Genomic DNA, 24222 nt, shown 5'->3' with positions numbered 1-24222 from the left:
TTCCTTCCTTCTTTCTTTCCTTTCTCTCTCTCTTTTTTTCTCCGAATGCGCAAATCATATTTTCATCATTTAGTCATTGGAAACAGCCTCGTCCCTCCCTGTCTTCCAGCAAAATCCAGCTCGAGAGATTTTATTTTGAATGGAAAATGTGTCACTTCAAGATTTGCAAACCGTTTGGCGAGATTGACAGCCACAGACTTGTACTATTAATAAATTTTTATTTTCGTTCTTTTGCTTTCATCGGGGACCTAATCATCTACAATCCACCAAAGGGAGGGGAGGGGGGGATAAACCAGTGAGAGGGTTTTTTTTTAATTAAAAAAAAAAAAACAATTGTACAAGCCAGATACACTGACGTGCACCAAATAAAGGAAGGAAGGGGAAATGAAATACTGAAGATAATAAAAGAAAACAAGAAAGATAGAAAGAAATCACCTACGTGCCTGAATTCTTGGTGTGAGTGGGGAAAACGGGGACGAAGGACAATTAAAAATGCTTGGCCTTGCACACATTAAAATCCCTTGATGTGCAATTATTTTTAAAGTGTTCCGCTTGAAAACAGTTTTTGGTTTTATTCTTCGCTTTTTAAAAAATAATAATAACAACAACAATAATAATAATAATGAGAGACAAGCACAAAGTTTGCCTCCCAAAACTAACTAACTTTGGCACCAAGTTGTGTGCTTAAAAAAACAAAAAAAAACAAACAACCAACACAAAAATAATCACCTAGTCTATTTGTCTCTTGTTTAAAACAAACTAACTACAACTTCTCTACAGCAGCATGACTTAAAAACATCAACAACGAAAAAACAATCCAGCGTTTTTAACATTCAAAACAATGCAAAATGTATATACATATACACACACACACGCACGCACACTGTATCTATATATTAACATTTCCCCCTCCAAATAAGAGACGCTCCCTGTACCAAACACACATCAAACAAAAAGAACACACCTGTAGACCAAATTGGGTGGGTGGGACATAAGAAACAACACACAAATGTTTTCCCCACCTCCATTTAAGGTTAATAAAATATGTGCAAATCAAATCCCTTGGAAGGCAGTATCGAAAATAAATGCTTTTTCTCCCCTGCTGGTTGGATCAAGGATATTTGCTAGTCTAGAGTATCACACCGGGTGGGTGGGTGGGTGCTATCCTGCGATGCCCAACCAGCCCAGGAAATGTAGGAGGGGGGTTTACGATTGAGCTCACACTCCAAAACTATATTCTGGGTCAGCCACTGAATTTGAGCCCGACTATAAATGGCATTTTAGTCCATTCGCGAACAAGGAATCCACGATGGGACTTGGCTAGCGGGCTTAACCACCTTCCCCCACAATTGAAAGACCCTCCCCCATTGGAGTCTGAGGTTTCTGGCACCCCAAATTCCCAGCCAGCTATGTGGGTGGAATCCCCACGTACCCATTCCTCCATCCCTGGCAAGGACGAATGAAGTAAAATGGTTTTTAGCCGGTGGGGGGGGAAGGGGGATGCTTAGGGCATCCCTCCCTCCCAGCCCTCCACCCTCCAAATGATCTTTATATCCCCCGCCCCACCAATTTTCATTTCAAGTATTTTCTCCAGCAAGAGACGGGAGGGTGAGCCATGCAGCAGTGAGGCCGGGCGATTTGATGGGGGCCAAGGCACGGTGGTGAAGGCAGGGAAAAATACGGCCGAGGGCCTGATGTGGAAGGAGAGCTCCAACAGTGGCTCGTGTCCCCCTCAGGCCACCAGTCTGATTCTGTGTGCGGGCCTCATCCCTTTCCCCGCATCCAAAAGTTGGGCCCGTTGTCCGATGCTTGCACCTGCGCCATCTCCAAGATGGGCGAGCCATCCCCGGCTCCACAAAAATCCACAGGACCGCCCCCCTTTCGTGGTTGACGGACGAGCGGGAAATTCAAACGAGAATGCAGAAACGTTTGGCTGGAATCTTTTCTGGAAACAAATCCTGGTAGGATGTGATCTTGGAAAAGGAGATTTTCTGCTCACGATGTGGCCCAGGGATGGGGCGTTGGAGCAGATGACGAGGCCCCCATGATTTTGACTCAATGAATCCAACAGAAATTCGCTCCTGCAAGAGGTCTGTCCTTCCGATGTTCAAGAGGTGTCATTGGTAAAGAAGGTAATTTTTGAGAGATTTGGGCAAAGGCAGTGTCGAGATCTCACCCAGCCGGTTCTTGCCCAAAGCGAGGCGCACCGAACGTCGGCACAGGTCCATCAGTGGTAAAGGTTCAGCTAAAAGGGAAACAGATCCAAAATTAGCACCGTTTACAGACCTGGAACTAAGAACAGTTCAAATTCAACCAGCCGTTTGACTGCACAGACACGTTGAGCTCTTTCAGCGAGCCCAGCTGTATCCCAGATGTCATTGAAAACAGACAACGTTGGCGCAAAATGGCTGTGCTTGTTTAAGATTACGATTGATCGCAGAAGCAAAATTCTTCATTTAATTTGCTGGAATGGGATTGGCTTCAATCTAGGCTCGTGTTTCTCAATCTTTAAGATGTCTGGACTTCAACTCCCAGAATTCCCCAGCCAGCATGCGGAATTTTGGGAGTTGAAGACCTCACCTCTTGGAAAGGGAATTCTGGGAATTGAAGTCCACACATTTTTAAAAGTGCTGCGATTGAGAAATGCTGACATTCATTAGCACAACATCAAATTGCCAATTGAGTAAAGTTCCTGTTGAGAAATGCATTTTTCCTCTTAAATTACCCCAAATCCCTCCTCTGCTAGACCCAGAAAACCTCTAGGTTGCCACAGGAGGAATCTGTCACCTCCCCTCCTCTTTGGGCATCTCCTCACAAATCTCTACCTTTCAAAGCGACAGGTGGATTTGATTTAAATCAAGTCCAAATCAAAATCTCCTGCTTTTCTTCTATTCAGGGGCTGTCCCAACCTTCTGCAGCTTAATGGTTGCTTCTCCTGTTGCCGGAAAAAAGAGCTTCTCCTGGATCAATCAGGGACTTTGCGATGTCCCTGAGATAAGCAGGACGTCCCCCTTCTCTATCACCATCTCTACGCGATGGTTTAGGTTCAAAAGGACCGTCCAGCAGCAATCTTGGAGCTCTAAGACATCAGCCCCTCCCTCCACCAGTCCCAATATTGCAAAATATACAGATTAAACAGATTAATAGAGTTGGAAGGGACCTCATAGGTCATCCAGTCCAACCCCCCGCTCAAGCAGGAGACCCTACACCATTTCTGACAAATGGCAGTCCAGTCTCTTCTTGAAAGTCTCAAGTGATGAAGCTCCCACAACTTCCGAAGGCAACTTCTGTTCCATGGGTTGATTGTAAGAGCCGAGGTGGTGCAATGGTTAGGGTGCAGTACTGCAGGCCGCTTCAGCTGACTGTTATCTGCAGTTCAGCGGTTCTAATCTCACCGGCTCAAAGGTTGACTCAGCCTTCCTTCCTTCCGAGGTGGGTGAAATGAGGACCCAGACTGTGGGGCGATATGCTGACTCTGTAAACCGCTTAGAGAGGGCTGAAAGCCCTATGAAGCGGTATATAAGTCTAACTGCTATTGCTATTGCTATTGTTCTCCCTGTCAGAAAGTTCCTCCTTATTTCCAGGTTGAATCTCTCCTTGGTCAGTTTCCATCCATTATTCCTTGTATGGCCTTCAGGTGCTTTGGAAAATAGCTTGACCCCCCTCCTCCTCTCTCTGGCAGCCCCTCAAATATTGGACACCTGCTCTCCTGTCTCCCCTGGTCCTTCTCTTCACTAGACCAGCCAGGCCCAGTTCCTGCAACCGTTCTTCCTATGTTTTAACCTCCAGTCCCCTAATCATCCTGGTTGCTCTTCTCTGCACTCTTTCTAGAGTCTCAACTTCTTTTTTATAGCGTGGTGACCAAAACTGGATGCAGTACTCTAGGTGTAGCCTTACTAAGGCTTTATAGAGTGGTATTAGTACCTCCCTTGATCTTGATTGTATCCGTCTGTTAATGCAACTTGGGGTTGCGTTGGCTTTTTTGGATGCACTCCTAGCTCCTATTTAGCTGGCTGTCCACTAAGACTCCAAGATCCCTCTCACAGTCACTGCTAGTAAGCCTGGTTTCACCCAGTTTATATGTGTCCTTTTGGTTTTCCTTACCTAAGTGTAGGACTTGACTTTTCTCTACATTGAATTTCAGTTTGTTAGATAGCGCCAGAGGTGGGTTCCTACCAGTTCGCACCAGTTCGGTAGAACCGGTCCGTCAAATCTACCGAACCGGTTAGAAGAGGTTCCACCAGTAGACCCGGAAAGCAGGCCACACCTACAGAAGAGGTTCCAAATTTTTTTGAAAACCACTACTGACACACATACACACACACACACACAGACAGACTCACAGAGAGAGAAAGAGAAAGAAAGGAAGAAAGGAAAAAAGAAAAAAGAAAGAAAAAGTGAGAGAGATGAAAGAAAAAAAGGAAAAAGGGACAGAGAGACAAAAAGAAGGAAAGAGAGAGAGAGAGAGAGAGAGAGAGAGAGAGAGAGAGAGAGAGAGAGAGAGAACACATGGCCGGCAAGCCACTCCCACCAGGTCACATGGCCGGCAAGCCACTCCCACAAAGGAGGCCACACCCACAGAGTAGGTTCGAAATTTTTTTGAAACCCACCACTGGATAGCGCCCAATGTTCAAGTCTGTCAAGATCCTTCGAGAACTTGAGCCTATCTTCTAGCTTAGTATCTTCTGCAAATTTGGTAAGTTTCTCTTCTATTCCCTCATCTTATGAAGACATACCATCTCGGGCTACACAACTAAGCTCCATTTCATGCTGAATAAACAAAATTATGAATGTATCTTAAACAGGAAACGATCTTTAGATAGATTTTTTTTTTACTCCAAAAGGCATTGTGTTAAAATAATTTTGATTTTTTTTTAAAAAAAATCCAATTTAAATTTAAAAGCAAAAATCAGATTTAAATTTTAAAAAAATATATCTGATTTTTCAATTTAAAAATCATCAATTTTTATCCACCCTGCAAAGTGAGCTAAGATGATAGAGATGGAAGGAATCTCTATCTGGTAAGTAAAGTTTTGTCTACCACACCGAGTTGGAAATTTAGCGACGTCTGGAGGGAAAATTAGCAGAGGCCAATTTTGGACCTTCTCCTGCCTGAGAAAAGTCTCATCCTGTTGATTAAAGTTTGCCTTACTCATCCCACTTAAAAGCAGCACCTGCAAGAAAACGTCACAAATATTGGCAATTAAGCCTTTTTTATTTCTGCAGTGACTTATTTCTCCCAGCTGCCTGTTTCCGCCGCAGGCAGATTTTTTTCCAAAGTTGGCTGCCAATGCCAAAAATCCTCAATCATGTGCCACCGCTAAGCGGCACGGGAAAACACTGGGTAAGCATTTTCCTGTATGTCAGAATCGGGCACTCACAATGGCCTCCCCCCCCCCCGGCCCCCAGTGGACAGCAAGCAGGGCTGAAAAAGTACCGCCAAATCTCTCCGATTCAGAAGTTCTGAATGAAGGACTTGGAAAACCCCATGGGAGAATATTTCCCTAACTTTTCTGCCTGAAATTCCGTCGTCGTTTAGAAATCATCTCTTACGATCACACTGTAGAGAGTATTTTAACTTCCTGCACCTGTGCCAATTGCACAGTGGCAGGTAGGGCAGCGCTCCAGAGGGTCAACATCATTGCCCAGAGGATCCTGGGTTGCCCCTCTCCCCTCTTTGCAAGAGTTTTATACCTCCCGCTGCCTTAAGAAAGTTCAAAACATCCTTAAAGACCCATCTCATCCTGGGCACTCCTTTTTTTTTTTGAACTATTACCATTTGGCAGCCGGTACAGGGCGTTAAAAACAAGGACGAATAGGCTGAAAAACAAGCTTTTACCCCTGGGCGGTAACTATGCTGAATTCTACTGTTTAATGCAATATTAATGCAATGCTTCAATTCAATTGTATAGAATGTGAAGGAGTTGTGTTTTTGTTTTATGTATAATGCACACTGAAGATGGGATTTAATTTCGTTGTGTGAGGTGCAATGACAATAAACGATTTTATAAAACCTGTTTTTGTCTCGCTTAAGGGAATCCCTACAGTTGTTAAGCCAATCGTGCAGCCATTAAGCGAATCTGGCCACCTCCACAGACTTTGCTTGGGGATGCAAATCTCAAGCTACAACACCCCCCTCCCACACACACCCCAATTTCTCCCCGTGCGCCCTTTTCTCTTCCTGGGAAGAGAGGAAATCTTTTTCCTACTATCCAGGATTTGGAGGAAACCCAGGCTGTTCCATTGCCAAAAAATATCCCCATTTGCAAAGGATAATAAAACCCACTTGGGGGTTGGCTAGGCCAGCTAATCAAAATTGTGCCACCCACTAGGAATTAAGAGGAGAGACAGACAAATGCAAAAAAAACTCCAAAACACCCACCCAGGCAGATTCTGGAGAATTATGATTCAGCAACTGGGGTCTTAAAACCCTTTGTCATTAACGGGAATTTGTCTGCATCCAGATAAGCCAACACCAGCTGCCGTGTCTTCATTAAAACAACAATAACAAAAAAACGCCAAGGTGGCGCAGTGGTTAGAGTGCTGTACTGCAGGCCACTTCAGCTGACTGTTATCTGCAGTTCGGTGGTTCTAATCTCACCGGCTCAAGGTTGACTCAGCCTTCCAAGGTGGGTGAAATGAGGACCCAGACTGTGGGGGCGATATATGCTGACTCTGTAAACCGCTTAGAGAGGGCTGAAAGCCCTACGAAGCGGTATATAAGTCTAACTGCTATTGCTATTGCTATTGCTAAAAACAGAGATGGCAGGATTTTTTAAAAAGCCCATTTCTTCGTGTCCCCTCTTCTCGGCAAAACTGGCTTCAATTCTCCTGCGAAAATGGGGAGCCCCGGTTTGCAAAGAACCCCCCCCCCCCAATAGCATCAAGAAGCAAGAAAATGAAGCCAGGATCGAATTCCCACATAATCAGTGCCTTTCATCGGGTAGAGATGAGCTTCAAAGAGCAGATTGTGTAGAAATCAGCACTGACGGTTCGTTGGGGTGTCCCCAGAAGTTGCACAAGAAGCCCATCGCAAGCAATGTGTGAAAGGATGAGAGATGGGCGGAGAACCATTCAGATAAATAAATAAAAGATGGTTGAAAGGGGAGTACAGAAAGTGTGGTGGCCAGCCATCAAAGCTGGCAACAGATTTGGACGGTGAGGAGGTTGGGGAGGAAGATGGGCCAGTCCTGAAGTCTGGGGAAGGCTCTGTGTCGGAGGCAGGGAGGGTGCCAGAGCCGTCTGACAGTTATCAGCTGCTTTCAGAGTCAGACATCAGTGAGGCAGAAGAACAGCTGGAGCCTGTTCCCAGGGTGCGTATACGCAGTTGCCAGACGAAGGGAACAGCTAAAGAACAAGGGTCGACTTGGGAGTAAGGCCACAGGTGGACGATGAATGGCCCCTCCCAGAGGAAATAAAAGAGGAGCAAAAGGGAGTTTGCAGGAGTTCGCTTAATTGGTTGGTGACTCTCTGAGACTCCTTGCCAAGTTTTGCAGAGATCAGCCTGGCAGCTCTCCAAGCCAGATAAGGTCTGTGACCGTAAATCCTCCCTTGAAAGACTTTGCTGGATGCGAATGGGCAGAATTCACAGTCAATTAATAAAAGGGGAGGTTGTTGGGACCAGGAGTTTGCTTCCTGCTCTTGGGAAGCCTAGGTCAGAAAAGAAATTCCTCAACTTACAACAGTTCATTTAGAAACTGTTCGAAGTTGAAGTGACTTAGGACCGTTTCCCCACTTAACACCGATGCAGCACTCCCACAGTCATGTGATCAAAATTCAGAGGCGTGGCAACTGGCATTTACTTATGACGGGTGCATGACGCGCTCCCCTTCTGACTAGCCAAGGCAAGGAGGAAGCTTAGATTCCCCTTAACAACCACGTTCCTCACTTAACCACCAGGATGAGAATGGGCACTGAAAGGGAGCCAAGCTCACTTAACCATGGCCTCGCACAGCAACTGAAATTTACCTGTAGCAGGGGACAAGAACTCACGCAGAGAAGCAACAGGCAGCCTCCTTTGGGGTGGGAGAAGAGGTTAAAAGGGGTGTGGGTGAGAAATAACGGATTTAATTATCCTCAACGACAGAGGCCGAACTTTGAAGGACATTCCTAAGGAGGTTGACCACCAAAGGCCACGAAAAATAAAGACACTTACGATCGAGGCCGTTCAAGTATCGCATCTGGATTTCGCAGTGGCCCCACACGGCGCTCACCACGGGGTAGAGCTTTTTCCCTTTCAGCCCCCGGAAGGCCACTCCCATGTACTGTCCGTCCACGATGAAGCTGAGAGTACCGTCGTCCATGTCCAGCACCACCAAGAACGAATCCGGCACGATGAAGGTCTCGTCCGTCTCCAGGAACGCTGGATAAGTCTTGCTGGCTTGGTTTTTCCCGTCGTGGTAGAGCCGGTTGCGCCCCAGGTCCCAGCCCCAGGACTCGAGGTTGTTCCCGATGAGGGTGGTGTAGCCCACCGAGTGCAAGGGGGCCTCGGCCGTGGCCACGCCCACCACGGCGTGGGTCCCCCGCTGCCTCATGGCCCAGGTGATCTGCCAGATGTGTAGCCCACGAGTGTAGCCCACTTTGCCCCGGATGGCGTCGGTACTCTGGGCCACCGGATGCCGGTGAAAAGTCAACTTGTTGTCCTCCTTCACGAAGACGTTGAGCGAGCGGTCGTCGTTGTTCCACGAATGGAGCAGCTGGACGTCATAGGAGACAGCCGGCATGTCCAGCAGGAGGTCCAGCCGAGCCGGCTTGTTGTAATCCAGCCCTTGGAGTTCCTGCTTCAACGGCCGGCACACCGCATCCTGCATGTCCATCGTTTTGAACCCCCCTGTCACTTTTTGCCCCATGGTTCAAGGCCCGCCGCTCGGCGATGGGCATCCGGGGGGTCAGCCCGCTGCTCCGAGACCTCGCGCAGATGTCACTGTGGACGGCGGCGGTCAACAGCACCTAATTGGGTGGAAAGAAAAACAAGGGGCAAACATGAAAATTGGTGGCTTTGCGAGGAGAGTGGTTCGGGGTATGGCGGTACCTCTGGGGAGAGACGAGAAAGACCGACGTTTCCCCCACTACCACCAGCAGCAGCAATCCCGGGATGAAAAGCAGAAGACAACAGGCCTTAACAGTATGGAACATCTGGCCCTGACATCCATCGGAAGCCTCCAGGTGTTCCGAGGTGAATGCCTTTCAGGCCAGGTTCCAAAGTTCCATGCGCTGAACTAAGAGGCCCATCATCCCCTTCTTCCAGGAGGATGGAGAAGTATGGCTTTCAACTGGGGGGGGGGAGGATCTACCCTCACATGATTCCCACTTCCGCCCGGAGAGGATGGTTCGATCCAGTAGGGGGAAATCCTTTAGGTTCTGACAGGTTCTGGAGAACCGGTAGCAGAAACTTTGAGTAGTTCGGAGAACCAGCAAATACCATCTCTGGCTGGCCCCGCCCCCATCTATTCTCTGCCTCCCGAGTCCCAGCTGATCGGGAGAGAATGGGGATTTTGCAGTATCCTTCCCCTGCCATGCCCACCCAGCCACGCCCACCAAGCCACCCCAAGCTCACCAAACCAGTAGTAAAAAAAAATTTGAATTTCACCACTGGTTCGATCTCCATGCCACATTCTTCCACCGTGAGACGTTTCGGTTTCCTTGGTGTAGACCACTCCCGCCCCGGCTCTAACCAAGATGCACTCTGCACATGCTACAAGTACCTCCCACTGGGAAGCAAAGATATTTTTGGAGCTTCTTCCTGATGAGAAGCAAGCGTTCATTCGTACCGTTTTATTGGTAAGGCCACACTTGGAATACGGCATCCAGTTTTGGTCACCACATCATAAAAAAGATGCGGAGACTCTAGAAAGAGTGCAGAGAAGAGCAACCAAGATGATTAGGGGACTGGAGGCTGAAATATATGAGGAATGGTTGCAGGAACTGGGTATGTCTAGTTAAATGAAAAGAAGGACTAGGGGAGAAATGATAGCAGCGTTCCAATATCTCAGGGGTTGCCACAAAGAAGAGGGAGTCAAACTATTCTCCAAAGCACCTGAGGGCAGAACAAGAAGCAATGGATGGAAACTAATCAAGGAGAGAAGCAACCTAGAACTAAGGAGAAATTTCCTGACAGTGAGAACTATAAGCCAGTGGAACAATTTGACTCCAGAAGTTGTGAATGCTCCAACATTGGAAGTTTTTAAGAAGAGACTGAACAACCATTTGTGTGAAATTCAATGGAGTTTCCTACTTGAGCAGGGGGTTGGACTAGAAGACCTCCAAGGTCCCTTCCCAACTCTTGTTATTCTCTTATTTCAACTCAATCCCTCGCTTGCTTCCCGAATTGTGGTCAACTCACATTCTCTGGATTCAAACACGGGATCGGACAAGCAGCAGGGAAAAAAAAACACCCCATAATCTTCCAGCCCCCCTTTCCCCCCCTCCCCAAAACGGAAAGAATGCACATTCGTTTTCTAAGAAACATGTTTGAAAGACGAACTGCCCCACTGAAGTACTGCCAGCTGCAGACTGGTTAGTCATGGAAAGAAAAGGGGGGAAAAAAGAAGAAGAGGAGGAGAAAAAAAAATGAGGGTGTGAATCAGGTTCTGTGTTAAGGCTTTTTTACACAACACACACCGATGTGTGTATCTAAAAAAAAACTAACACTGGAAAAAGCGTGCGGCGGGAGCAAATGGACAATGTTAGAACAATTAACCAGGGGAAGAACTGGCCTCCAGAAGTTGTGGGTGCTCCATCATAGGAGGCTTTTAAGAAGATGTTGGATAACCATTTGTCTGAAGTGGTGTAGGGTTTCCTGCCTAAGCAAGGATTGGACTAGAAGACCTCCAAGGTTCCTTCCAACTCTATTCTATTTCTATTCTATTCTATATTCTATTCTATTTCTATTCTCTATTTTAGTCTGTCTATCCTACATTCTATTCTATTTCTATTCTATTCTATATTCTATTCTATTTCTATTCTATTCTCTATTTTAGTGTATCCTACATTCTATTCTATTTCTATTCTATTTTATATTCTATTTCATTTCATTCTCTATTCTGTCTATCCTACATTCTATTCAATTTCTATTCTATATTCTATTCTATTTCTATTCTATTCTCTATTCTAGTCTGTCTATCCTACATTCTATTCTATTTCTATTCTATTCTATATTCTATTCTATTTCTATTCTATTCTCTATTTTAGTCTGTCTATCCTACATTCTATTCTATTTCTATTCTATATTCTATTTCATTTCATTCTCTATTCTAGTCTGTCTATCCTACATTCTATTCTATTTCTATTCTATTCTATATTCTATTCTTTCTATTCTATTCTCTATTTTAGTCTGTCTATCCTACATTCTATTCTATTCTTATTCCTATTATTTCTATTTCTATTCTATCCTATTCTAACCTAACCTAACCTAACCGTATGGAGTGAAAACGCATGAGCACCCTGATGTCAAAAACCCGAAAACTAAGTTACACAGAAGTTTTCAAAGTCCCAAGAAAGAGGCAAAATCTTTTCTCCTCTAGCCATAGAAAGACAAAATTTGGGGGCGGCCCGATTCAGATTTCGAGGCTCTCCTTCCCTGCAGCCAAAACGATTACGCCAAGGTTTTTTTCTGTCTTTTTTTTTAGAGAGAGGGAGAGAGACTCTTTCTACATACAGGGAAGGCGGGCTGATGACACGCGAGAATCGCTGCGGGAGGACAGAAAATCTGCCAGAGGAAGCGAAAACGCCACTGAGTCTTCCTCTATTTCGAACAGGCTGTTCTTTGGAAAAATAGAGGGGTGGGGGGAGAGAGAGACAAAAACGGCTCAGGAAAAACTGCCCTGGATTTATTACATAACTGGCCGTTTGCAAGCTGGCTTTCCGCTAACAGGGATGCTGAGTTGTTGATTCGGAGGGAAAAGATATGCGATTGCCCCTTGATCCTGGCTTGTGCCCAAAAACCTGGTTTCCTCGTAGCTGGCTCGAACGAAGGAAGGAAGCGGGGACTGGTTTTCGGCTCCCGCTGAGATGATATAATAACAGAGTTGGAAGGGACCTTGGAGGTCTTCTAGTCCAACCCCCTGCCTAGGCAGGAGACCCTATACCATTTCAGACCAATGGCTATCCAACATCTTCTTAAAGATTTCCAGTGTTGGGGCATTCACAACTTCTGGAGGCAACTTCTGTTCCACTGATTAATTGTTCTCACTGTCAGGAAATTTCTCCTCAGTTCTAAGCTGCTTCTCTCCTTGATTAGTTTCCACCCATTGTTTTTTATTCTACCCTCAGGTGCGTTGGAGAATAGCTTGACTCCCTCTTCTTTAGCAGTTAGACTTATATACCGCTTCATAGGGCTTTCAACCCTCTCTAAGCGGTTTACAGAGTCAGCATATTGCCCCCAACAACAATCCGGGTCCTCATTTTACCCACCTCGGAAGGATGGAAGGCTGAGTCAACCCTGAGCCGGTGAGATTTGAACAGCCGAACTGCAGAACTGCAGTCAGCTGAAGTAGCCTGCAGTGCTGCATTTAACCACTGCGCCACCTCGGCTCTTCTTTGGGGCAACCCCTGAGATACTGGAAGACTGCTATCATGTCTCCCCTAGTCCTTCTTTTCATACCCAGTTCCTGCAACCGTTCTTCGTATGTTTTAGCCTCCAGTCTCCTAATCCTCTTCGTTGCTCTTCTCTGCACTTTTTCCAGAGTCTCCATATCTTTTTTACATCGTGGCGACCAAAACTGAATGCCATATTCCAAGTGTGGCCTTACCAAGGCATTATAAAGAGGTATCAACACATATTAATAACCAAGCCTTGCACTTAACGTTCTTGGCAAACCAAGAGGCTTTTTAAAACTTCAGTTACTACAAACCCCATCACCAGCATTCGCCGACAGCTGTGGCTCAGTGAGTCCAGTGCTGGATTCTCATTCTTGTGGCAGGGAGTTCCACAAGCCCCAACCAGGCAGGATGGTTTTCCGTGGCTGGGAAAAGCCAAGCAAGAGAGGGTTAATAGCTGTTGAATCAGGGTGACTCACGGGCCGGCTATTTAATACCCCGTGCAAAGCTTTGGGAAGAGAATTCAGGTCTGGTTCTCACGATGTGCCCAAAGTTGCTTCCTTCCCAGCCATAAAAACAGATCCAAATAATTATAACAGGCCGGCAAAACAAACCCCAATTATCAATGTTTTTAGGATGAACTGGCAATCCTTTCCTTGAAAGAGCGGGGGTCTTGGGAGGCAGCCCAAAAAACGGGGGGGGGGGAGGGGGGGCATGCCCAACAGGTGAGCGCGCCAAACCCACCGGGATGCACTTTGAAAGAGGTACTCCTCGACTTACGACCGCGACGGAGGCCACGATCTGTGTTGCTAAGCGGGACCGTTGTCAAGCGAACATGGAAAGGTTTTTTTTTAAACTGTTTTACGAACTTCAGCGATTCGCTTAGCGAACACGGCAGGAGAAGTCGTAAGACGGAGCGAAACTCACTTAGCCAATTTCTCACTACATGTTGGCCTCAAGTGTGTCGTAAGTCGAGAACTGCCTGCATTTTTAATTGTAAGTTCAAAAGAGATGTACGTCAGGTGGATGGGCTGCTGCCCACCCTTTTGCTAATTTGGAAATAAAATATTGTCATTTCTTATACGTTGCATCCACGATCTCCCTTCCCTTGCCTGATCTCCAGGCACATCAGCTTCCCGACTGCACACCCAGGACATCATCACTGGCCAGGTGTTGTACTATAACTCCCAAGGGCCCTACCAGCAGTAAAGAATGCTGAGAAACGTAGGTTAGTCTCTTCTAAAGTCACCAAGCCCTTCCCTTCTTTTCCAGATTTCAAATAAATCTGTGCTAATTTTAACCTTCCCCAAATGGATCCATTTGCAAAGGAAAAGAAATGCACCCCACCCCCACCCCGCTTTTAATCCCAGGGTAACCAGAACCCCAAAACCAACTTTTAAACATCGGGGGGGGGGGGGGGGGGGGAATAATTGACTAAGAAATAGGCCAAGAAGATCCCCAGTTCCAAAAAGCAAAGAATAATTCTCGGCTAGCTAGGGAATCCTGGGAGTTGAAGTCCAGGCCTCTTCAAGTTGCAAAATGGAGAAGCATGGCCCTTTTATGACTTGTGGACTTCAACTCGCAGAATTCCTGCTGGCTCAGGAATTCTGGGAGTTGAAGTCCGCAAGTTCTAAAAGGGCCAGTGGTCTCCATCACCTCTGGCTTCAATCGGATGGCTAGAGAATTCTGGGAGTTGAAGTCCAGGCCTCTTCAAGTTGCAAAATGGAGAAGCATGGCTTAAATCGGCTGGCTAGGGAATTCTGGGAGTTGAAGTCCAGGCCTCTTCAAGCTGCAGAATGGGGAAGCATGGTGCTTTCATGATTTGTGGACTTCAACTCCCAGAATTCCTGCTGTCTCAGGAATTCTGGGAGTTGAAGTCCGCAAGTTCTAAAAGGGCCAGTGTTCTGCATCACCTCTGGCTTCAATCGGCTGGCTAGGGAATTCTGGGAGTTGAAGTCCAGGCCTCTTCAAGTTGCAAAATGGAGACGCATGGCTTCAATCGGCTGGCTAGGGAATTCTGGGAGTTGAGGTCCGCATGTTCTAAAAGGGCCAGTGTTCTCCATCACCTCTGGCTTAAAGTCTAAAGTCCCCCCCCCCTTTTAAAACTAGAAACATCGGCGGTTGAGCAGGATAATGCCCTAATATTACCTCTCATTCCCTATTTTTTCATTATGCAACAATGCAGTTGGCCTCCTTTGATAATTAATGGGATGTTGTCCCGTATTAAGGCGTATTGACACATGGAGAGGATTGCCATCAATAATTATTATTTCTAATATCGGCTTCTCGTTTCTCAGCCTGACCACGGCGTTTCCCGGCCCACTCCCACACGCGGAGGCGTGCGCCTTCTCGTGGCTGGGCTCGCTCACCGACATCCTGGGAGCCGTGGGAAGCTATGGTGTGCTACCCGTTTGCCAAGCCACACAAATAAGTGTTGCGAAGGCCACAATAACACCCAGCCATTTGCCTATCGACGTTCTGCAGCCTGCTGCATCAGTCCCTTAAACCATATTCCAAGGATAGGTGTGGGTGCGTGGGCAAACCTGATTTGGCAGGGGATGATGGGCCATGTGTTGCTTGCTTGTCTGGGCCCCAGGCTGATGGTTTTTGCTGAATAAGGTTGTAAAAATGCTATGCCTGTAGCCAGTCCTGGTTTGCCTTGTTTAGTCCGTGTCTGAACAACACACAAACACATATGGTTTTTCTGAAAATAAGATCCAGTCTTATAATTTTTGGGCGACAAAATAAGCATTAGGGCTTAATTTTGGGGTAGGACTTATATTGGGAGAAATGTGGTAGGTAGGTAGGATGGAAGCAAGAGAGAGAGAGCGAGAGAGAGAGAGAGGGGGGGAGAGAGAGAATGAGAGACAATAGATGATAGGAAGACAGTGAGAGGGGGAAGGAAGATAATTATAGACAGACAGTAGATGATGGAAGATGATGGATGGAGAGACAGAGAGAGAGAGAGGGAAAGAATGAGAGACAATAGATGATAGGAAGACAGTGAGAGGGGGGAAGGAAGATAATTATAGATAGAACGGAAGGAAGGAAGGAAGAGAGAGAAGACAGACAGGGTGAGGGGGGGGAAGGAAAATAATTATACACAGACGGTACATGATGATGATAGATAGATAGATAGATAGATAGATAGATAGATAGATAGATAGATAGATAGATAGATAGGATGGAGGGAAGAGGGAGAGAATGATAGACAGACAGACAGTGAGAGGGGGAAAGGAAGATAATTATAGATAGACAGTAGATGATGGATGATAATGGATGAATGGATGGATATATAGATAGAGATAGAGAGAGAGGGAGGGAGATTGAGATTCTTTCAAAACAGTAAAATATATATATAAGAGAAAAAGATGGTATGAAAAAATAAACATACATTTATGTATTCTGCCCCCTTTCTGGAAAATAATTATTCCCCCTCCCCCATCTTCTTTGGTCTTTTTTAATCTCCAAATCATCATTTCAATCTATTCCCTTCCTTCAACATAAACAATTCCCCCCCCCTTAAAACTCAAAGCTGAACCTTGTGACACCTTAACCACAAGAGTTCAGTTACCTAATTAAAAAAAAAAAAGGTGTTTGCACATCAAAAGCAGTCCTTAACCAGTATAGTAGCATTTTAAAAAAAGGCACAAGTTACTTCACCCCCGCCAACAAGAGTTGGCAAAAAAAAAATAATAAAAAAAAAATACAACTTTCTAGATTTGAGCTTTCCTACATATCAAGTATGTAGGGCTTGATATGTGGCTCAGTGGCTAAGATGCTGAGCTTATCGATCAGATAGGTTGGCAGTTTGGCGGTTCGAATCCCTAGCGCCGCATAACGGAGGGAGCTCCCATGACTTGTCCCAGCTTCTGCCAACCTAGCAGTTCGAAAGCACGTAAAAAACGCAAGTAGAAAAATAGGAACCACCTTTGGTGGGAAAGGAACAGTGTTCTGTGCACCTTCGGCGTTAAGTCACGCTGGCCACATGACCATGGAGACGTCTTCGGACAGCGCTGGCTCTTCGGCTTAGAAACAGAGATGAGCACCGCCCCCTAGAGTCGGGAACCTACATATGCATGAGGGGACCCTTTACCTTACATATCAAATTAAGAAGAAAAAAAAAAGGATGCAGGAGAAAATTTGGACTTAAATCGAATGCATCTCAGTCTTCCAACACTCCAAGCAATGATTTGGGGATGAAACGGAATAGAAGCATCATGGTTTAATTTCCACCTGCATCAAACAAGAGTTTGGGCTCTTGATCTGAGCAAGCCTACTCCCTGTCATAGTTGCATACTCCTAAGTGTTCAAATGTTAACTACCCAAAGCAAAAGCCTACCTGGTCTGGCTACGTAGGTCAAAATGAAGTTTCTAGTCCTCAGTATGTCTCTTATGGAATTCCCTCCTCCAAAATAAAAAATAAGTGTTTCAGTTAAAACTGCCTCTTAACTGTCAGAACACTTGGAGGTTGTGTGGATGACATCAAGTGACTAATAAATTATTGTATGCTTTCTGAAGCATTTCAAAAACAAATGGATGCAAATTCTTAAGTGCGAGCAATTCAAAATTCTCATTTTTTATTTTATTTTCTTTGCTCCTTTCTGGAAACAACCAATACCAATACTTGGCTCCATTCGTCTCATTTGTCCAGCACCTGAAAGCAGGACAAGAAGCAATGGATGGAAACTAAGCAAGGAGAGAAACCAACCTAGAAATAAGGAGACATTTCCTTGCAGGGGAAGAACAATTAACCAGTGGAATTATTTGCCTCCAGAAATTGTGGATGCTCCATTACCGGAAGCTTTTTAAGAAGAGATCAGACAACCATTTATCCAGAATGGTACATGGTTTTTCCTGCTTGAACAGGGGGGGCTGGACTAGAGGACCTCCAAGGTGCCTTTAGATTCTATTATTCTGTAAACATTTCTATAATTTATTCCCCCGGCCCTGTGGAATGATCTTCCCGCAGATATCCGGACCCTTCCCACTCTCTTGGCCTTCCGTAAAGCCATTAAAACCTGGCTGTTCCGGCAGGCCTGGGGCTGTTGACCCCAAAATATGGTCCAGCCCCACTCAGAAATGGAGTGCATGGTGTGTTTTTTAAATCTTTTCTTTTCTTCTTTTCTTTTTGATTGTATTGTCAGCCGCTCGGAGTCCTACGGGATTGGGCGACATATAAATGTTAATAAACTTCAAACTTCCCTGCTTCTTACTGTCAAGGTGGGTACGGACACCATCCCCAGGCAGGCTGGATTTTGCTTGCAAAATGCAGGAAGATCACCCTCTCCACTGTTTATTTTGTTTTTTGCAATCAAGAAGCTAGTCCTTAGTGACTGCAAAAGGAAGAGTTTTTGCAAACAAACAAACAGGGAACAGATTAGGGTGGAGCGCAATTTCTCTGCCTCATTCACAAAAAAAGAGGAAGCGGAAAACTTAAGGAAAAAAGCACCCTCCAGATTCTTACCCAGGGTTGTTTATTTTTTTTGAAAAAAATCACAGCTCAAGTTCATCTTTTAAACATTGCCAAAGATTACACCCTGCCAACGCACCTAGGAAATTTCTGCCTCCCATTAGATAACAACCTTATGTTAATCAAGTCTTTCCCAACCCAGTTAATTTCCAAAGGCCGCCTTCCTACATTCCTGCTTATATTCCTGGCTTATTCATCATCTAAAGAAGTGGAATCCCGATTGATTTTTAAGGGACGAATCAGCCTGCTTTGCATGCAAAATTAATTCAGAGGCTGACCATAAATTCAACGACTGTTGGAAAATACACAGCGTTGTCTTCAACAGTGTGGCTAAAAAAAGCTTTTTCACAAACCTAGGTTTTATCCTGGTTTAATGGTTATCCTCTCCCATCCCACCTAGATTCACAATTTTACCCTAAAGCACGGTGACTATATCAACTATAGGATTGCCGCAACCCAGCTCCATTGCGTTTCTCCCATACGGGAGAGAGAGAGGGAAGGAGGGAGGGAAAGAGAGAGAGAAAGAAGGAGGGAGGGAGAAAGAGAGGGAGGGAAAGAGAGAGAAAAAAAGGGGGGAAGAGAGAAATGATAGTATAAAAGTTTTTCTTTTTTATTGTTGCTAAACGTAATATTTCAAAATCAGAAAAAAAATGAAGGGGCATAAAAGTACATTTCTCACAGGTTTCTTAGAACAATTAGCTGAACTCTGCCTTGTTTATCATTACTTTATGATCATTAATCATATTAAATCATAGTAAAACCTCATTATTCAGGTTAAATTTGTCGTGTCACTTATTTGTGATAAATAAGTGGGTTTTGGGTTGCAGTTTCGGGCACTCTAAAAATTTCACCATCACTAATCTAGGATCACCCCAGGAATATCTCTGCAAGGTTAACCTAACAAAAACTCCCAGCATCCTTTCTATGCTTTCTAGGCCTGCTGGGAAATGTAGTCCAGCAACATCTGGCTTAATGCTGGATTCATACTTTTTGGAGCTTGCTTCTAATTCCCCTACTCTGGCTGCAAAACCACCATTCCTAGGTTAGTTCCTTACTTGGTTACCGAGTTCATATGTTCCCATTTAAATCAGGTTGGTTAGGAAAAGGGTTTGGCCTTCCCAGACAAATGGAAACATTGGATTTTTCAGCTTCCTTTGGGGCAGGTGACCAACAGCTGTTTGGGGAAACGGGCAGGGTGGCAAATTATTCAGCAAAACTTCCGGCTGCCAAGCAGACCTTGAAACCCCAAACCGACTCCGCCAAGCAATGCCACGCCCCAAAGGATAAAAAAAAAAAGGAAAGGAAAACACCAAGCGCTCACGTGCTATCCAAAAAAATAATAATAATTGCATAACTATGTTTTGATGTTATACAACAACAGCAAACAGTTGAGAAACTAAAGACGACAATAGAATTGGGAAAGGAGGGAACGACGATCTCTGAAATAGCCACGTTAAATCAAGATTAATATTGGGATTTAGTGAATTGGCTTGGGAAAGGGGGGAAGAATCTTTCTCACACACACCCCCCACATCCTTTCCCTGCCTCCCAAAATTTCAATTTTTAAAACGATTTCCTGCTGAAATTCCGCCGGGTTGAAACCTCAAGGAGCCTGCGTGATTAGTCCTCCAAAAATTAAAATATCCAATTCTTCCAAGGAAAGCTGCAAACATGGTAAGAAAACATTATGTCGGTTGCCCGATGGCAGAGATGTCACTTTAAAAAAAAAAGACAGTTGACTAACTTAAATAAATCAGGATGCCTGACTTAAAAGTTGCACCCACTGGCGGGTTATTACAGCCAGGTTTCCTAACCTTGGCAACTCGAAGGTGTGTGGGCTACAACTCCCAGAATTCCCCCCCCCCGGGAATCCCTGAATCCCACTGGGGAATTCTGGGAGTTGTAGTTCACTTCCAGCAGCCAAGATTCCGAAACTTACTGAGTCCACTCAATGCAATTTAGGCCAAAAACATGTATTTTTCTGCTTTACTTTGCAAACTGTTTAATTACACCAATATTATTTGCAATTTTCTAGACCTGTTCCTTGCAAAAACAACATCCATTGCATTTATGCCTTTCGGTTGGTCAAAATGCAGGCCCTTAGCCTAGAAGACAGCCTAGGAAATCCACACCACCCCTAAACTAGAGTTTTGTCGAACCAGCATGCGTCCACACACAATTTGCCAATCTGGATTTGCAGGATATTTTCTCAGCCCATCCTCTGGCAACAAACTTCGCATTTTAGTCCACGTTTCGTTTCTAAAAGGAGAACATCCAAAACCTGAGTAGCCGCATTCCAGCTGCCCCGGTGCTCCAGGACTCCAACCCCCATCATTCCCTGGCATCAATTATCCCCATTATTCCCTACCACTTAGTTCTGCAGGACAAGGATCAAAACCCAGCTTTCCTTTCCCCACTTCCAAAACAGGACGGAGCAGGGACTCCTAACAAAGGGGCGACTGGGGAACCTCTCCCCACCACATTGCCTTGTTTGGCCCTCAAGAGGATGTGACCGCAGCCAATCATGGCTTGTTTAGCTGCCTTTGTAAACCATGGCTTAGCACGCAGCAGGAACTAACTTAATTCAGAGTTTCTTGCACTTGTGGTTCCTGCCTTATTAAAAAAAAATGCCTTTGCTGTGTGCTACGAAGAGGGCAGTTTTTCCACCTGTAGGAACTTGTAGTAGAGGAGGGTCCCACTGGCTGGGAATGATGGAAATTGTAGTACACAAGGGGATCCAGCCAAAAGACAAGACAGGTAAGTTTAACAACTCAAAGGAAAAAAAAACACTTGTGTCCATCCCACCCATCCTAAAATATATATAAGAAATTAGAAACATTAGGAAATAAATCAAATGCAAGCTTTAAAAAGAGAAGTCAGGTTCAAGTCATCACAGCAAACCATTGTTTATTCTGAACATAGCTTATCAGAGAAGCAGACCTGGCTAGATTTTTTTAAAAACACATGCACACACAAAGGTTTCTGAATAAACCACAATCAGTGGGGCCCACCCATCACACCAAGCCACAGCTACTTTTCAACCATCATTTGACCAAGAAGCCAAGACACATCCACCCAGCTTTCAATCATGGTTTGCTGAATAAACCATCATGAGCAGGCTCCCAAATTAGCAAGCAGCTCCCCATTTCTGATAGTTGTTTGTAACTTTGCATTATTAAGACAAAACACCCCCCCCCCAGTAGCGGCCTACCTTGCAGGGTTATTGCACTGGCCACAGCAAGTTGCTATATAAACCAAGTGGTCACACCATGACAAATATGGGTGAGGCCGATTTAAACTGCCGGGCTGCTACTTCCTATCTTAGTCACCGATATACTATGCAGCTCTGGAAAAGCTAATTATTAGCAGTCGTATCTTTAAAGGGGTATCACCTCTGTTGCAAATATTCTAGCCCTTAGGCCTTTCAAGGTTTTTTTTTAAGGTTTTAATGGCTTCGGAAAAGGCAGCAGATCAGAAATTGCAGATTTTAGGGGGGGGGAATATCCCCCTTTTTTTCTTTTATTCGCAAGGGCTGCTGAACCTAAAGTCCAGGGGGAGGGGAACCCCCCAAATAGCGTCCCAAAGAGAAGTATGATGGAAATAAAAAGACAAGGTTATGCAAACAAGGAACATTGCTCTCTTAGACCGGGAACTCACTCAAAGATGCAACAGGCAGGTTTTCACCTCCCTCCTCCCCCTAATATTGCAAATAAGCTTTTCGCTCAATGAATATATCAAGGACTTTGCTTTGTTTTTTTAAAGCCCCTAAAAAAACGCTCCAAGCTCAAAAGAAAGGGGGAGTTTAGCTCTTTATCTCCCCCCCTTTAAAAAGCTTCCAAGGCCCAAGTGCAGAAGTTTATTTTATTTTTTGCAGGATTTTCAAACTGTTGCATCTCCCTACCAAACCCTCCAGTGTGGATTCGCACAACCCCAAGTCAGAAGACCAATGATGGCCCAAACTTGGCTTGCTTTTTTTTTTTTAGCCCTCCCCCCAAGTTTGTTCCTCCTCCGGCTTGTGTGTGTGTGTGTGTGTGTCTCAACGCAAGGGTTGTGTGAACCCTGGGTGGGGGTTAATTTTGTAAGCCCATCTCTCACACACACATACCACCCCGAGTTTGCAACTCGGGGCTTGATTCAAACCGGCTTCCGCAGGTGAAAGATGCGCGATCAAAGCTGGGAAGGGAAAAAAATGAAGGCTTGGGGGGGGGGGAACCGGGCAGAAGCCCCCTCCCCATAGGCCTACCTTGCAGGGCTGGCCAAAGAGGCATCGAGTCTTTCATCTAGCCCTCTCCCCCCAAATTGGGGGTGGGGGGTGTCCTTCGCTTTCAAACCCCAAGCCCAGCAGAAGCAAGCGCGCAAACTTAGTCGCGATCCAAGGCTCCAATTGCCCTCCCCACCTGCAAAAGGAAGCGAAGTTCCCCCACTCCCTTCATCCGAATCAGAGGTGGCAAAGCGCAGCCACCTATCAGAAATGAGACAGGGTCTCCTGCTTGAGCAGCGGGTTGGACTAGATGACCTCCATGGTCCCTTCCAACTCTATATACGCTTTGATGGACCCTCCCCACCCCGGGGAGTTGTTTTTTTTTTGCGCACCTTCGCCGGGCTGTGACGCCGAGCATACCCCTCCTTTCTCTCCGGCCGGCCGGCTTGCAGACGGAACCCGCTTTTTTTTGTCTTTTAACGTGCGTCTGGCGTTCGGGTGGACCCGGGTCGTGAGAATCGCGCAGCAGATTCGACCCCGCGGCTCGCCCGCAGGCCGGAGTCCGCCGCGGGGGCGCCGAGCGCTCTAATAGCAGCGCGTTGCATCACATGAGCCGCGAAGCCGCCCAGCTCTGGCTCTGCTCCTCCTTCTTAAGGGCGACCGGCAGAATAGGATCGCTAGGAGAAGGATGACGAAGAGTTGGGAGAGCGAGCCTTGGAGGTCATCCAAACCGACCCCCGCTGCTCAAGCAGGAGACCCTGCACCGTTTCGCTGTCCAGGCTCTTCTTGAAAGCCTCCAGTGATGGAGCACTTGCACCTTCTGGAGGCCAGCTGCTCAATCAAACCATCAGAAAATAAGAGTTGGAAGGGACCTTGGAGATCATCTAGTCCAACCCCTTACGCAAGCAGGAGACCCTATACCATTTCTGACAGATGGCAGTCCATTTTCTTCTTTAAAGCCTCCACCCACGATTTCTGGTAGCAAGCTGTTCCACTGGTTAACTGTCCCCAATATTAGGCAATTCCTCCTTAATTCTAAGTTGCTTCTCTCCTCGATTAGTTTCCACCCATTGCTTCTTGCCCTGCCTTCAGGGGCTTCGGAGAATAGCTTGACCCCTTCCCTCTCTGCGACACCCCATTAAATATTGGAACCCGGCTATCATATCACCCCAGTCCTTCTTTTCATTAAAATCCAATTCCTTTGAAATAATATTTGTAGCTCTAGTTTTTAGATTTTGGCAACAGTTTGCTCTACAAGCTGGTTTCAAAGTAGTTTCCCAACGTTTCATTACCAGAGTAGGTAATATCATCAGTAGAATTGACTTGTCCTATGGAGTGGTGTGGTGAGGCTGTGAGTTCAATCCTAGGTAGAGGCAGATATTTCTCTCTCTGGCCAGCTTTCATTTTATCTTCCTCGAAGGAAAAATTAAATTTAGACCAGTGTTCCTTTTCATTTAAATTGGGAAGTTTTGATAGTTCCCCCCCCCCAAGATAGCGGATTCCTTTTATAAAGAACTGTAGCTGTTTAACACTCTCAAAAGCAGTTTTAAATGTTGACCCCTGAAACAAAAACAAAACTTTTTCTCCCCCCCCCCCCCCCCCTTGGCTGTGTTGGAAACATTAAAGGCAGTCGTGAACTGGCCTGGCTGCACCTTCCCAAGAAGTTAAATTTAAATGGGAAGCTTTAAGTTTCTAGTCCTGAGTGAACTGATTGAGGAAGGAAACACGGCATTTTTTAAAAATAGCACGATATAGGTAAAGGTAAAAATTCCCCTCGCACATAGGTGCTAGTCGTTCCCGGCTCTAGGGGGTGGTGTTCATCTCCGTTTCGAAGCCGAAGAGCCAGCACTGTCCAAAGATGTCTCCATGGTCATGTGGCCGGCATGATTCGACTCCCGAAGGCGCATCAAATGCTGTTCCCTTCCCAACAATGGTGCCTCCTATTTTTCTACTTGCATTTTTGACGTGCTTTCGAACTGCTAGGTTGGCGGAAGCTGGGACAAGTCATGGG

General features: G+C 45.7%; 1 protein-coding gene across 3 annotated transcripts; it reads right to left on the bottom strand.

Moving 5' to 3' along the window:
* Positions 1–204: 204 nt before the first annotated feature.
* Positions 205–22932, bottom strand: SPSB1 (splA/ryanodine receptor domain and SOCS box containing 1). 3 transcript variants are annotated; one of them, XM_032231946.1, is made up of 4 exons: positions 22604–22932; positions 12852–12962; positions 8156–8949; positions 205–2245 (listed from the first exon to the last, which is right to left on the bottom strand). In XM_032231946.1, exons 3-4 carry the CDS (start codon positions 8847–8849, stop codon positions 2118–2120), a joined length of 822 nt encoding a protein of 273 aa, XP_032087837.1. In that variant the 5' UTR covers positions 8850–8949; positions 12852–12962; positions 22604–22932; the 3' UTR covers positions 205–2117. The 3 variants fall into 3 exon arrangements, with proteins under 3 accessions (XP_032087837.1, XP_032087836.1, XP_032087835.1); XM_032231945.1 differs by lacking the exon at positions 22604–22932 and adding an exon at positions 15081–15829; XM_032231944.1 differs by lacking the exon at positions 12852–12962.
* Positions 22933–24222: the final 1290 nt, after the last annotated feature.

This window comes from Thamnophis elegans, chromosome 15 (genome assembly GCF_009769535.1).
Source record: "Thamnophis elegans isolate rThaEle1 chromosome 15, rThaEle1.pri, whole genome shotgun sequence".
Lineage (NCBI taxonomy): Eukaryota > Metazoa > Chordata > Lepidosauria > Squamata > Colubridae > Thamnophis > Thamnophis elegans.
This window is presented reverse-complemented; position numbering and strand designations above follow the sequence as displayed.